Genomic DNA, 14,210 nt, shown 5'->3' with positions numbered 1-14,210 from the left:
ACTTAGAGACATGTTGTTTCCTCCTGTCCCAGATTGCTCTTTTAAATGGTCGGTACTCGGTATGTCGATAACGAGACCAGTGTAGAAAATAAAAAAGTGAATCTGTACATCCCTGTAACCGTCTGTCTTCCTGTGCTGATGTTTGCAGATTGCTGCAAAGGAGCTAAACATCTTTTGCCACCTGGATCATAACTTCATGACGGCCAGCATCCCTACTCATCGCCTGTTTGTGCATGTCCGCCGCCTCGTCTCTCAGGGCTACAAAGTCAGTGGTGGAGTTCTCGGCCTGGTTTAGCTATAAAATGTAGTTCAAACGAGTTTAAAACCATATACGTGTTACATGCAGTACGTACAGATGGGCGACGAATGATAGCACAAATCGGTGGCTAAGCTGTTTGAGACATTTTGCTGGCACGATTAGTATAAAACACTTCTGATGGGAGTGGTCTCTTCCATGGTGGCTCCGCCCCCATCTACAGGGCACGAGGGCTCACTGAACGGTTTGTTGGGTCTGTTGGATAATGAAATCTTATGCTGTGTCTCTCAGCCGCTAGATGTCAACCCGGTGGACAGATACGAGGCGTTTTGGACCGACATTCTAGACAGCGTGCTCCGTCGCCATTATCATAACACCGATTGAATGAATATCATTTCATTACAGTCCCAGTGTCTTGTAGAATAAAAAATGACTTTTTTTGTTGTTGTTGTTGCTCTAAGCTCTTTCAAGTAGAACGTAGTAATATATATTATATATATTTTATGATTGGCGGTATAGGTAGGAGTTGTAAAACAGACGGAAACATCAGCAATCAAAGCCTCCAGTGCCAACAAGAGCTCCCTCTTCACCCGGCAGCTAAGCGCACTTTACACCAAGTCTACACTGGTCGGGGAAGGTATGTAGATAGCTTTTTATCTTTTGGATCAAACATTTGCTGCTAATATCTTTCTTGCTTTTGGAAGCGAAGTATAGATTCCAGGTTGTTTTTTTTTTTTTTTTCCAGAATTAACTATGATTTGCAAGAAAAGCTGGTTTAAAAAAAAAAATCATCATTCAGACTCTCATCTACTGTATGTCACACTGTGGCACACAACCAATGCGAATGGTAGCGTACTAGTGCGTGAACCCCCGAAAAACCCAGCATTGCATTGTATTTCTATCAAAATGTCACTCTCGTTATTGTTGGAAGTTTTCTAAATGTGTGTTTTTTGTGCTGCTCTCCCAGTAGTTTACGGTATTTCATTTTGGTTTTTCAATGCCTGGAAATCTTACCGATATCTAGGTTAAGCTTGTATCTGTTTCTAAGAAACACTGGCATTCCGGTGTAGTTGGTGTGAGTATGCGTATGAATTTAAGAATGTACGGTACGTATAGGGAGTCGTTTTTTTTTTTTGTGTGTGTGTGACCGTGACCTTGTTCACTGTATTTCAGACATGAACCCCTTGTTGAAACTAGGGGATTTGGAGCAAGTTGAAGATGTAGTGCAGGACACAGCCAGCAGCTACCTGATGTGTGTGAGTGAGAGCTGGGAGAAACAGAGTAAGGAGCTGACTGTGGGCTTAGTGGTAAGGTGTTTTGTTTTTTCTTTCTTTTGATCTAAATCTAAATAGTACAGAAACATGCCGAGTGTCTGTGGATCCTTTTATCCGATATGACATATTTATAAATCTACGGCTTTAACTGTAACACGATCATCCATTTGAATAATACTGTACATGGTCTTAAAGATTATGCTCCAAAGTTCTCCAGCCGGTTCTAAACCTCGTCTGCATGTATAGTGTATGGTTGGTTACCATGAACAACAATGCCAACAACAACTGCTTCATGGTGTTTATAAGAAAAAGCCTGTCTTACTCTTCTGCCACTTCTATGACACTCAGTGTTAATCAATGTGAGCCATTGTATAACACAAGCAAGGAGGCACGCGCATCCCGCTGCAGCTGTTGTATAACGCTTTACAGTTTACATCACACACCAGTCAGTGTCTGTACTGGGTCCGTAAGTATAACACGGAAAAATGTCCATATCGATTGTCAGATTATTATGAACACGTGTTGCTGCTGTATATGAGTAAACGAATACAGGTTGTTAATCCGGTGATTTTCAGTCCAGTGCTTAGTTTTAACTAATGAAAAGATAAATCTATTGATCACCTGGAATCTCAAGATTTCACCAGCTTGAATGTGTGAGTAATGAATTATTAAAACAATTAACATATGATTTACTAATAGTCAGCTAAGGCTTCCTATCAACCATAACTTCAGAAATCAAAACCATCACTGACGCGTTTACATTTTGGGACGTCGCTATTATTATTTGTCATTTGGAGTGTTACTTTTTCGTTCAGTTTGAAATGTATACCTTGTATTTACTTTTCATATTAACTAACGGGTAATATGGATTAATATTTATATATTTATTTCATTTAAAAAAAAAAAAAGGAAAAAAAAGCGCAGTACTTTTCATGATTCAATCAGTAATGTTTATTTTTGTAACAAAGTTCAGCAATATTTTACTTTGAGTGTTCCGTTTTCATTCAGAACAAATTTTCATAACTGCCCAACATGGTTATGTTATAAATAATAGAAGTACTGCCCAACATGGTTGTGTTATCATTAATATAAGTAATGCCCAATGTTATTGTATTCTAATTAATATAAGTAACGCCCATCGTAGTTGTATTATACATAATAGAAGTACTGCCCAACATCGTTGTATTATAAATGATAGATGTACTGCACAATGAAGTTGTATTATAAATAATAGATGTACAGCCCAACAAAGTTATCGCTATCAGTACAATACACTATCGGTCCACCTCTAGTGGAAAGAGAAAGGCGTGTTAGTGTCTTCGTTGCGACTGCAGTTTGCCCCACAGGCAGCAGAGGGCTCTAAACACACCCGACCTCTTCTTTAAGGGAGTTCTAAAGAGCTGCTGAGGCGACATGTTGTATATTTTGTAATCAGCTGTGGCCATAAATGAATATTTTAAAGCCTGTAAGTTTGGCCTGTAAGACCATGAAATAGCCATGCTTTTAAAAAGAGACCGAGAAATCAGTTAGAGCAGTTAGGCTTAGAAACCGAAGCCTGAAGATGGTTTGATAATGTTACACTTCGATCGATATTGGAACGACGAGCTTGCATAATGGTAGAAAGACGGAATGACGCATAAAGACATGGTGTTGTGACATGGATCTAGCAATTCTGAAAGTCAATAGACTTTTTAGCCCATTCCGCCCAATAATTAACCGATGTAATAATTAAATATGATTTTCCTCATTATATTAAGTCGTGGCCTCGAGTTACCAAGTAATTCGTGGCTTTGACGTGTCTTACTGGCCACAATATGGAAATGAGATGCGTGAAATATTAACAGGTTTATGCCTCAGTATATTCATTTGTGGCGACACCTTATTAAAACATATGTAAACCGACATTGATGGCTTTGATATATGTGATTGTAACGTTGTGGTGTTTGCTGTATCCCAGGTGGTGCAGCCCAGCATTGGTGACATAATGGTGGACTGTTTTAAAGACAACGCATCTCGCTCCGAGCTGGAGGCCAGAGTCCTGAGGATCCAACCTGTAGAGATCCTGGTCCCCTCCAACCTGTCTGAGATCACTGAGCGACTCCTGCGCACCATCGCTCTGTCCAGGTGAGACATCCATGCGTTTCTATTTGCGTTCATGTGTTAAAGCTGAGAATAGATACGCAGTCCATGCTTAGCTGGGGATTTAGGCAAAAAAAGAGACCTTTCTTAAGTGTTCACATATTTAATCCGCTTCTCAGATATTCAAATTCAATTCGGAAAATTCGCTTTGGAAAAAAATACAAGTTTAAATTATTTAGACTGGCTGAATCTGGAAGGAGCAACCAATTTACGGCTTGAGAAAGCCAACATACTGATTTGCTTTCTAAGCTTATTATTATTATTATTATTATTATTATTATTTTGAAAATATTAATTTTAAAATATGAACACTGAAGTGAAACCACGTTAAATTTCAAATAAATATAGAAATGTGGTTATCAAAGTAATCTATTTCAGTGCTATGAATTCAATGGATTACATTTCATTATTAAGACTGGACTTCCACAGATATTTACATTTTAAAAATATTTCCGAACATTTATTTTAAATAGGGACGATTTATTGAAAATGTATTGATTAAGGTTTAGTTACATTATCAATAATCGCTACCAAAAAAAAAACAAACAAAAAAACGTCTTTTCAGAACGAGCCTCCCTTGGCGTGGTGCATCGTTCAGAGCAGCTACATTCTAACTGGTGCTGAAATTCCACCCAGTCACTATAAGCTTTTAAAACACATGGGGGGTGGAACGTAAACATAATGCTCATAATTATTAATATTTCTATATAAACTTTATTACATTTCTGTGCATTTCACAAAATGCACGTACCTTTAACACGTGCCTTATCGCATGGTTTTCGGTTTTGTCTCTGACGGGCAGTTACTGTCAGTCACCATTAGAGGTCAGTAAAAGACTTCAAACAGGTGATGCTTTTCATTTCCTTGCTGTGCAGAGAGTCAGTGTGATGGTCCAGTTATATTTTGAAGCACCTGGTTGGACCTTAAATGAACCAGTTAATTACGGTGTGTTGTATTTGTGTGATTTAGATGGAAATTGAGATTTGTTGCAGTTCAGATTATTTATGGGTTTTTTTTTTTTTATGTTGTATTCTTATGTTTTACAAGAACACCTAAGATCTTCATAAGGAAGATTTTGTATTTTATAGTGGACAGAGAATGTTATTTGCAGTGTGTGTGTGTACTGTATAAATGTATAGGTGTACACTATATGGGCAACAGTTTGTGGAGACCAGACCATCACATCCACATGTGCTTTCTTAGTGTCCTATTCCAGATTTCCCCTTTTGCCGTTATAATAACCTCCAGGTTTCTGGAAGGTTTTCCGCTAGATTTTGGAGCATGGATGTGGGACTTTGTGCTCGTTCAGCCACACAGTCGTTACTGGGCTCAGACAACCAATGTCTGGCGAGGAGGTCTCGGGTGCAGTCGGTGCCCAATTCATCCCAAAGGTTTTCAGTGGAGTTGTTGTTCCAGTCCAGCCTTGGAGCACAGGGGCATTGTCATGCTGGAACAGGTTTGGGCTTCTTATTTCCAGTGAAGGGAACTTGCTAATGTATACAAAGACTTCCTGTACAGTCGTGTGCTGTGAACATTGTGGCAGCAGTTTGGGGAAGAACCACATATAGGTCCCCATCCAGTGTGTACATTTTTGGCAATATTTTTGGTGTAAATAATTAATGTTGTGATTCTTTGCATCTTTTTTTTTTATGAGGAGTATTGTCCACTGTGAATTGGGATGGATGTGGTAACTGAGCACTGCAAGATTGACTGTGTATTTCTTATGAGTACTGCTGACCATGTCAATAATAGAGAGGGGCATTATAGAAGAAAAAAATAATAATATCATGAAACTTGAACTTTTAAGATTGAAATCATCCACACTCTGCAGATTCTCTGAGATTAAAAAAAAAAAAAAAAAAAAATCTGGTTCCATAACGACAAATAAAAAATCAGATTCCTATCCAAATATTTTAATCGTTAGCAGACGAATACTTCTTCGCCGTCGCCTGCTGTTGATTAAAACTTTTGGACCGCGTGTGCTAAAACCCAGTGCATTAATACAAACATATTAGGAGGAGAAGATCGTGGTTGGCTAATGTAAAAGCTTTACACAAAGCAGGTATAGAGTTACCGTAGAACATGGTCCAGAAAAGGAAGTAGGTGTGAGTTTTTATACTTGGGGAGAACCGTCATTTGACGGATTCGGGGAACTCATTTTGTTTAGCGTTCTGCTAAAAGAAATGTGCTCATTGATGTAATGTTTTGTGTGAATATTTTTTTCCCCTGAAATGCAAACCGGCATTTCTGTAAAGCGATTTCCGTTTGCATTTAGTGACGCCCACAGAACTCCATATAAGGCAAAGCGCACCGAGAGCTGAAAATGCCTAAATGACATCTAAACAGTGAAAGAGCACCTCTCAATGATGGACTGCACCGGATCCGCTTTTCTCGTGAATGTTGCTTTCAAAAATGCTTGACTGTGCTGTGGCTTTTGTTCAAAATTTGCCATCCAAGTATTTTTATTTATTTATTTATTTATTTATTTTCCTGCTTTTTCTGCGGTGGTATTTGTTGGTAAATGAGACCTTTTAGCTGTACTCGTTCGAGGCACATGAATCGAACAGGGCTTTGGCTGAATGCCAACGTCACATGATGCGTTTCGGCCCAAATCTGCGGTAACTTGAGAAATTGCACGCTCCGCTGAATATTGCTGTAGGGGGACTGTATAGTTCTCAGACGGGTTGCTCTCTTCGAAGTCGTTATTATGAAAGAATTGACTTTCACAGAGTTTTCTATAAATGCACGTGTGTAATTTACATTAATAAGCTGCTTAAATATGACGTCGTAATCCATTTATAAAATTGCAGTACGTTGACGATTATATGATCCGAAGCCGATTATTCAATTACCGATTATTATACTTACTGTATATAGCTAACATGCTTTCTATCGGTTAAGCTTAATTATGCTGCAGAATTCATTTTGCATGCCATATTTTCATTAAATAAATTATTTTCCCTTTTCTGGAATCGATTCTATAGATTTGGAGGGTACTTGGGTCAAACCATTTTCTCTGCTGTAACTTTCTACACCATTTTCCATCGAATGCGCTCGTACTCTAAATAACTATTAAGCAATCTTGCGTGTGCCACAAATCAATAACAACATTCACTGCCATCTATTTATCTATTATCACATTTTACCGATTTAGTAACGTTTTAAGGAAAAGGGGTGGGGCTTAGTACCTATGTTTTGGTAGAGGTCATTTCAGAGTTCGGGGGGGGGGTGGGTTAAGAAACGTATCCAGATGTATTGAACGGCAGTAACGTTGACTTCATGGTAATATTTGTCTCGTCATTTTGTAAATTTTGGAGGGACGTCCTGTTCTTGGTGAGGTCACTGTACTGCCCAATTGTCTTCACTTGTTGATGCTGGCTTTTACGGTGTTCCATGGTACATCTAATGTTGTTTTTAAAAATTCTTTCATACCCCTCTCCTGATCGATACCTTTCAGCAAGTGAGATAACGTGCACGCTTGGTTCTATAACCAAGATGATGTGAAGAAAATCCTGCAGAAACAGTTGGTCTTTATTAATGAGTATAATTTCACTGATGACAGCTGTATTATGAGAATTACTTTTGAACATGACATCGAATGTGATTTGTTCATTCCGAATACATAAAAGGGGTGTGCACACTTATGCAAGCAGTTTAACTTTCATTTTTCCCCCTAAAATGTTTGATTGGTTGGTTGTCATTAAATTTTTACACCTTGTAATTTCACACTGAAGGTGGAAAAAGTTCTGACATGATTTATCTTGTTTTCATCATTAAGAAAATTAATAATTATTTTTTTTTACATCACTAAAACCTACCATTTTAACAGGGTGTGTAGAATTGATTGATTTATTTTCAGTATCCATCGTAGAACGATTCTCTTCACGAATGATCATGTGAAACACACGTCTGGCATGCACAAGCAGAGATGTGGGTGAATCTTCTCCTACAGAGTAGCTGCTAAGCAGACGGTGTTGCTGCGTTCTATTTCTATCGTGCTGTCAGTAGAATAGAAATGCCACCGACTGTACACCGGTGACTTCATGTAGCACGGTATGAAATAAGCCACTTGAATATGCTAATGTGACCGCAGATCATGCAGCGAAATGCTGGAACTTGAACGGGACTTGTACATCGACGTGTGTGCGCGCGCATGTATTTATACTCCGGTGCCACTTGTAGTCCAGAGGATCCAAGTATGCGCTTGTAATAAAATAAGCAAAACGTGAAAGGATAAGCTCATGGGAAGATTGAAACGATGTCTGTGTTTCACTCTAATAACGATGATTTCTAGCCGTAATGTGGATTTAATTAACGCCGGTGTAAATGATGGGCACGGACACCTATGAGTTGTCAGGCCGTGTGAACAACAGTGATTTGATGGAACGCTTGACAGACCGTGTGATATGCATGAATGGTTTAAGATCTTGCTTTATCTGACATTATGTACAGGACAATCCTCGCCGTTTTGGCGGTGTAGATGACGCGCAAGTGAAAACGCCCGACAGTGATGTAAGGATGTACTAAACATACTGGAATCGAAGTTTATTTGTGCAGCTCTGCTCTCTTTTATTCTGCTGTGATTAACTTTGGCCTTGTTTCATTAAAATCCCGAGCTCCTTTTGTGTTTCTCATCAAGAGTGCTTTTTTTTTTTTTTTTGGTTTGTTGTACTTTTTGCATCATTTTAAATATTAAATTCATCATTAATTACATGTCCTGGGGAAATGCAAATTTTAATTTATTTATTATATAGATATATTTTTTTTGAGGGGCCAATTATTTTGCACGTTTGCCAGCTTTCCATGAGGCATTCTCTGAACGAGTACAGCACGCAACCCATCTCCGGGCTAGATATGTAGCTGGATTAATCAGCTTGCATCATCACGCTCTAAAATATTCACATTTGGTACACTTTAATATTTATGACTCGTAGCTTCGTGATCTGAATGTTAAGATGCCTCTTTTGGTTTTTTGAGTTTAGCATGTTTTACAGCTTGGGGATGGGAGATATTTGAGTGACTGGCTGTACAGTGCACTATTCATAATCGTATTTAATCCAAACGTATATTGACGCAGTGACGAAATGGTCGCTTTGTGCATCATGTCATGTAACTGAATACGAATACATTATTCATAATGACACCACGGCATGGTTCGAGTTCTCAAATCTGATTGGTCAGAACAGCACGACTCGGGCGATAATTCTAGCTATAACATGACCGATAGATTTATATTAATGCGCTCGTCTAAATCAGCTCATACACAGGGCATAGAAGGGTAGATACTCCGTATTACACAAGTCTAATAATGAACAGATTTTTTTTTAAAAAGTTTTATTTATTGAAGAAAAAAAGGAGAGACGTTTATGTAACTTTTACGGATGGAGTCAGTCAGTGCTTTGTGAAGTCTTTAGGACAGAGGAGCTTATACGTTTTCCAGTTTCTCGGTAAACTAACCAGCTGTGTTTTTCCTTTTCATTCATTTCAAGAGAGAGAAAAGAAGACGCATGTGATGGAATGACCGGTTAACATTGTCATAATCTAAGTGACACCAGGAACTAACTTTCTCACGGACGTCCCACAGCGTAACCGTGAACCGCTAAAAAGCGCGATGTCGTTCGTTAATGAAGTCAAAATGTTCATTGTTGGCGAATTACTGTTGTACAATTTGGATTGCGCAGTTATGTGGAAATAATACACTTTAGGTAGGCTGCTGTGTCAAATCACCCCCACGTGTATTATTTGTATATAATATGCATACAAGGAAAAACCACAAACATGTGACGTTGTGCGGTACATTCACAGCACTCCTTCATTCATCCTTAGTAACTGCCTGGTCAGGGCTCGTGTTGTTTGAATCAGGCTACTAGTTTGTTTATATTCGGGAAAGCAGACGCAACTACATTCATTAGAAGCTATTGCGGGTAGATGCAAATAAATAAATAAATAGCTGTGCAAGTGGGATTAAACAATGCTTTAGTTATGTACTCGAATGATGTCGCTGAGGCTGAGAAACTTTTAAGAATGGGTCAGAATTCACAGACTATGCTGACAGTGCTGGCATTTCAGCCCCTAGTTTTTTTCCTCTTGTGTTTCCAGGAGTATTACTGTAGGGATCATATTTAATTTCAGACGAGAACAAGAAAAAAAAGACGACAAGAAGAACTGAACTAACCCGACCTGACCTGACCTGACCTGAAGGTTTATATGAATACAAATACGGAGCATTAACAGATACAGATGGCGGCCTTGCGTTACCCCGTCTAGTGTGTGAGCAACTTTTATGTCATGTCACACTTAAAAAAAACAAAAAACAAAAAAAAACAAACAAATTTTTTTTCTTTAAATTAATTACTTTTTTGCCACATAGTCACCTCTTTTCAGACTCTTCCATGCCATTCCATCACCATCACTCTTTACACTCGGGTCCAATTTAAACTTCCTCCTCAAGAATCTGCAAATGTTAAGCAATTTCAAATACGTCTAGCTGTAAGCGAATCAGTTCTAACCTAAATATTCTCCACCGCCGCCTCATTTCCCTCGACATAAGTGGCGGGAAGGGCAAGGTTTCTGCTCCTTTCACTTCAACATCGGTCAAACGGGTGCGTAGGCATCTCTACATCCGCATCCACTCTTTAAAGGGCACTACAATTATGCTGGCCCGGAACTAAGACTTGTCGAGTATTAGCTGTCTAATCTACGCGGTTGCTTTGAAATGTGTGCATGTCTGACCTTTTGCTTCTTGCTGATAGTCATTTACACTGTAAAAATGTTACATTTTCATTCAGTGTTGAAACCGAATGAAGTGTGGAGATTAGCCAGCAGTACAAGCTTTGTCTAGCATTATACAAGATGTTGTTTAGCATTGTTTACTGTCATTACACAATATTACGTTGACTAGTATTATACAATGTTGACTCATTATACTTTATTGCATTAACTAGCATTGTATACTAGCATTACACAATATTACGTTGACTAGCATTATACAATGTTGACTCATTATACTTTATTGCATTAACTAGCATTGTATACTAGCATCACACAATATTATGTTGAGTAGCATTATTCTGACTAGCATCATACAATATTGCATTGACTAGCATCATATAATTTTAGCATTATGATTATATAATATAACTAGGATTATACAGTATGCTGATTTTAATTATGCTTACTAGCATTACACAATTTTATGTTGACTAGCATTCATCGAACACCATTATGCTGTATTATGACTAGCTATTATATAGTATAATATTTTAAGTGTTATACAAGGTATCCTTTTCAAACGTTTGCGAAATCTTTAGGTGTTCTTTTAGATATGGCTATTTCTAAAGACATGGGTCTTCTTCTAGAAAGACATTCAGGCATCACTGTGATTTCACGGAAACTTTGCTTAGATCGATTATTGGTCTACTCTACTCTTAAATGTATTCTTAATGTCTAGTGCCTAAAAACAGGCTTGCTTTTAAATGTGCCTTAGTGTGTTGAAAATGATGGACCAGTTTTTGGTGCATGATTAGGGAGGATTTGGGACTTTCCATTAAAAATGCTCTAACTTGGGCTCCCGAGTGGTGGGATAGAAAAAGCATTGACCCTATCATAGAGATTGCAAATGCGAACCCCGATGATGTCACAGCCATTCGTGGCCTGACGCCCGAGTTGGTCGTGCTATCGGGGAGGGAGGGGTGGCATACTCTCCTCTACCAATCACTGTGACACTAGCCAATCATGTCCGTCTGCAAGATCACACATGCAGTGGAAATCGGCCCTGACTAAATTAGGGAGGCGAAATAAACTAGGCAAAGGGTCGTGTTTATAATACACCTGTGTACGTTTAGCTGAGTTTGATTTAGTATGTTGTGATGTAAATGTGATATAAATACATATAAAAAAACATTTATATGTATAATTGATTTCAATGCTTTGATTGTTGATGGTGTTAATCAACCTATTGTTTGCCATACCAAGACTCTTAGCTCAACAGCTCAATTCCCTACACCCTCATGCTATCAGAAATCTATGGTGGTTGGGTGGTGAGTGCTGAGTTTTGAGCTCCTACATCGACCAGGCATGTGTAGCCAAGGTGGCCACCCTAGCAACGGTTGCCTAGGGGTTGCTGTGATGTGCATAATAAGACCCTCGAGGGAATTGTTGCTGCAGTGTCAACTGTGTTACTGCCAACTATTTACCCCAGTGCATGCTTGTTACTGTTTATTGGCTAAAAATGCACCTCAGGGTAGCAGCTTACTAACAACTTGCTGTTCTTTTTCTAAACTGTTCTACCACTGAGGCCATGCCACAGCTTTTCCTCGGAGATTTCTGCGCCCATCAAATTGGCTGAGTTTCTCTCTCACCAGAGGGCAAGATATAGTCATGATGCCTGTGTTTCTAATTAAGAGGTTACTCTGAGGGGAATCCCAGTTTTTAAGAAAAAAAATGATCCATTCTCCAGGTGTGATGTTCTTTAGAGCTGCTGCACTATAACAAAAAATAGAATCAGCCATGCCAGTGCCTGAATCATTGCTAACCGATCAGTGTTTCTAACAACTATGAAGTTATACCGTCTTCTTGATATACTGTAAGTCTTTGTGTATGCTGCCATGATGGTCGTAGAATAATTTAAAGCTGTATGATAAACGGAAGGATAATTTGAAGTTTGCGGATGAATTTTCGACTGTGTTTCATAATAATTTCAATTCTAACTGCTCTGATCTTTTAGGTTGCTGTATTTTTGCAGGATGGATCTGGTTTCCAAAATATAACGATTTTCCTGTAAAAATTTCCTCTCTCATTCCAAAACCTTGGGATATACTAATGTTTACCCAATTTCTAAGTTAAACCCTATATATTCGATTTGATTTGAGGTTTTTGAGACCTGATTTGAGGGACGAATAGCATTCTGTCTTTTCGGAGTGACGCATACCAATTTGTATCTCATTTCCTCTTGGGGAATACAGAGCCAATCCAGAGCCAATTATCTCCAAACTTGGCGACAGCCTCAATTTCTCACAAAACAATGTGAAGTAAGCCTACGATTGAGCACCATCCAAGAGCATTTATTATAAAATGGAACCCACGATACAGGCCACCTGCCAACTTTTCTCCACGTTATGCATATTAAACATCGCCCTATTGTCTGCTTTTTCCTAACAGTTCTGCTCTGTATGATAGTAGTAACCAATTAGAACACATTGGAGCATAATTTGAGCACTGATGCAGGGACCACCTTGACTCTGAACTCTGACTGTGTGTTGTAGATATATAGCTATGGGGTTCCAAAACATTCATTAACTTCAAGTCGGTTTTTTATCGTTAGCATTACTGCTTTTCGTGTTCTGTTTTTTCTGTTTCCTGTGTTCATCTTCTGGGCTTCGCCTGTGCTGGGTAGATGTACTCACTGTACGATGAGTATGACGACTCCCTTAAGAAGAGTCTTCCCTCTGCTTTTTCTCCTTCGTGGCTAACACACTGCTAGCATGATTGAGTGTGATTCGCTGAACATGCCAGACAGCGGGACCCAGAGTTGGTAGCCCGGATATGGAAAAGTTTTGATGAGTTATACAGTCATGTGGAAAAAAAAAAATAAGTACACCCTATTGAAATTGAAGGCTTTTTTGACATATTTGGACAAGCAAACATTTGATCCTCTTTGAAAATGTGCCTATTAATAAAGACACATAAAATTGTCATTTTGTAGTAATTTTCAGTTTAAGTGATAAAAAAAACCAGATCAGTGGCATGGAAAAAAGTGAGTACACCCTTACATTTATCACACCTTCACATCCATGAAACTAGAATCAGGTGTTCAGGATCGGGTGTCAGTGATGGATCCTGCTCAGGGAGTGCAGGTGGAACCGGTCTTGTTTATACCCCTCATATCTAGTGTCTGGTGTTCGCTTTGTTATTGAGGTGTGCGGTGTCGTCATGCCAAGATCTAAAGAGTTCTGTAAGGCCATCAGAAAAAATGCTGTGGATTCTTATGAGTCTTACAGGGGGTTTTAAATGATCTCCAAATTATTTAAAATGTATACATGATTCCACTGTAAAGAAAATTATCTCCAAATGCTGCAGATTTAAAACAACTGACAATCTGTCCTGGACTGGCCGTCCCATCAAATTCAGCCCAAGAGCAGGCCATCTTGTGCAAATAGAAGTCTCCCAGAACCCCAGCATTTCATCACAATCTTTCAAGTCTTGGTGTCCAAGTGTATGCTTCTACAATCAAAAAGAGATTTGACCTGCATGGCAGGCATGCCAGGAAAAAGCCTTTGCAAGACTGCAGTTTGCCAATGAGCATATAGGCAAAGACCAGGCCTTTTTGAATAATGTGCTCTGGAAAGATGAATCAAAGCAGACATGCTGACAGCAGACATGTTTGGTACAGACCTAAGACAGCTTTTCAGGAGAAGCACCTCATACCAACTGTGAAGCATGGTGGTGGAAATGTTATGGTTTGGGGTTGCTTCACTGCCTCAGGGACTGGACAGCTTACATTCATTGATTCAACTATGAATTCTGCATCATATCAAAGAGTG

General features: G+C 38.9%; 1 protein-coding gene across 6 annotated transcripts in view; it reads left to right on the top strand.

The window, feature by feature from the left end:
• msh3 (mutS homolog 3 (E. coli)) overlaps nt 1-14,210 on the top strand; it is a 72,461-nt gene that overhangs the window by 3,642 nt on the left and 54,609 nt on the right. For all 6 annotated transcript variants that reach the window (XR_006980844.2, XR_006980845.2, XM_017452436.3 and 3 more), the window contains 4 exons: nt 149-265; nt 776-893; nt 1,430-1,563; nt 3,488-3,654. Coding sequence is in view for 4 of the 6 variants with exons in the window: in XM_017452436.3 (XP_017307925.1) it covers nt 149-265; nt 776-893; nt 1,430-1,563; nt 3,488-3,654 (536 nt within the window). In the remaining 2 variants the exon portion in view is untranslated. The remainder of the gene's footprint in view (nt 1-148; nt 266-775; nt 894-1,429; nt 1,564-3,487; nt 3,655-14,210) is intronic.

This window comes from Ictalurus punctatus, chromosome 22, assembly GCF_001660625.3.
Source record: "Ictalurus punctatus breed USDA103 chromosome 22, Coco_2.0, whole genome shotgun sequence".
NCBI classification, from domain to species: Eukaryota; Metazoa; Chordata; class Actinopteri; order Siluriformes; family Ictaluridae; genus Ictalurus; species Ictalurus punctatus.
Note: the sequence above shows the minus strand (reverse complement) of the source record. Positions and strands in the feature narration are given on the sequence as shown.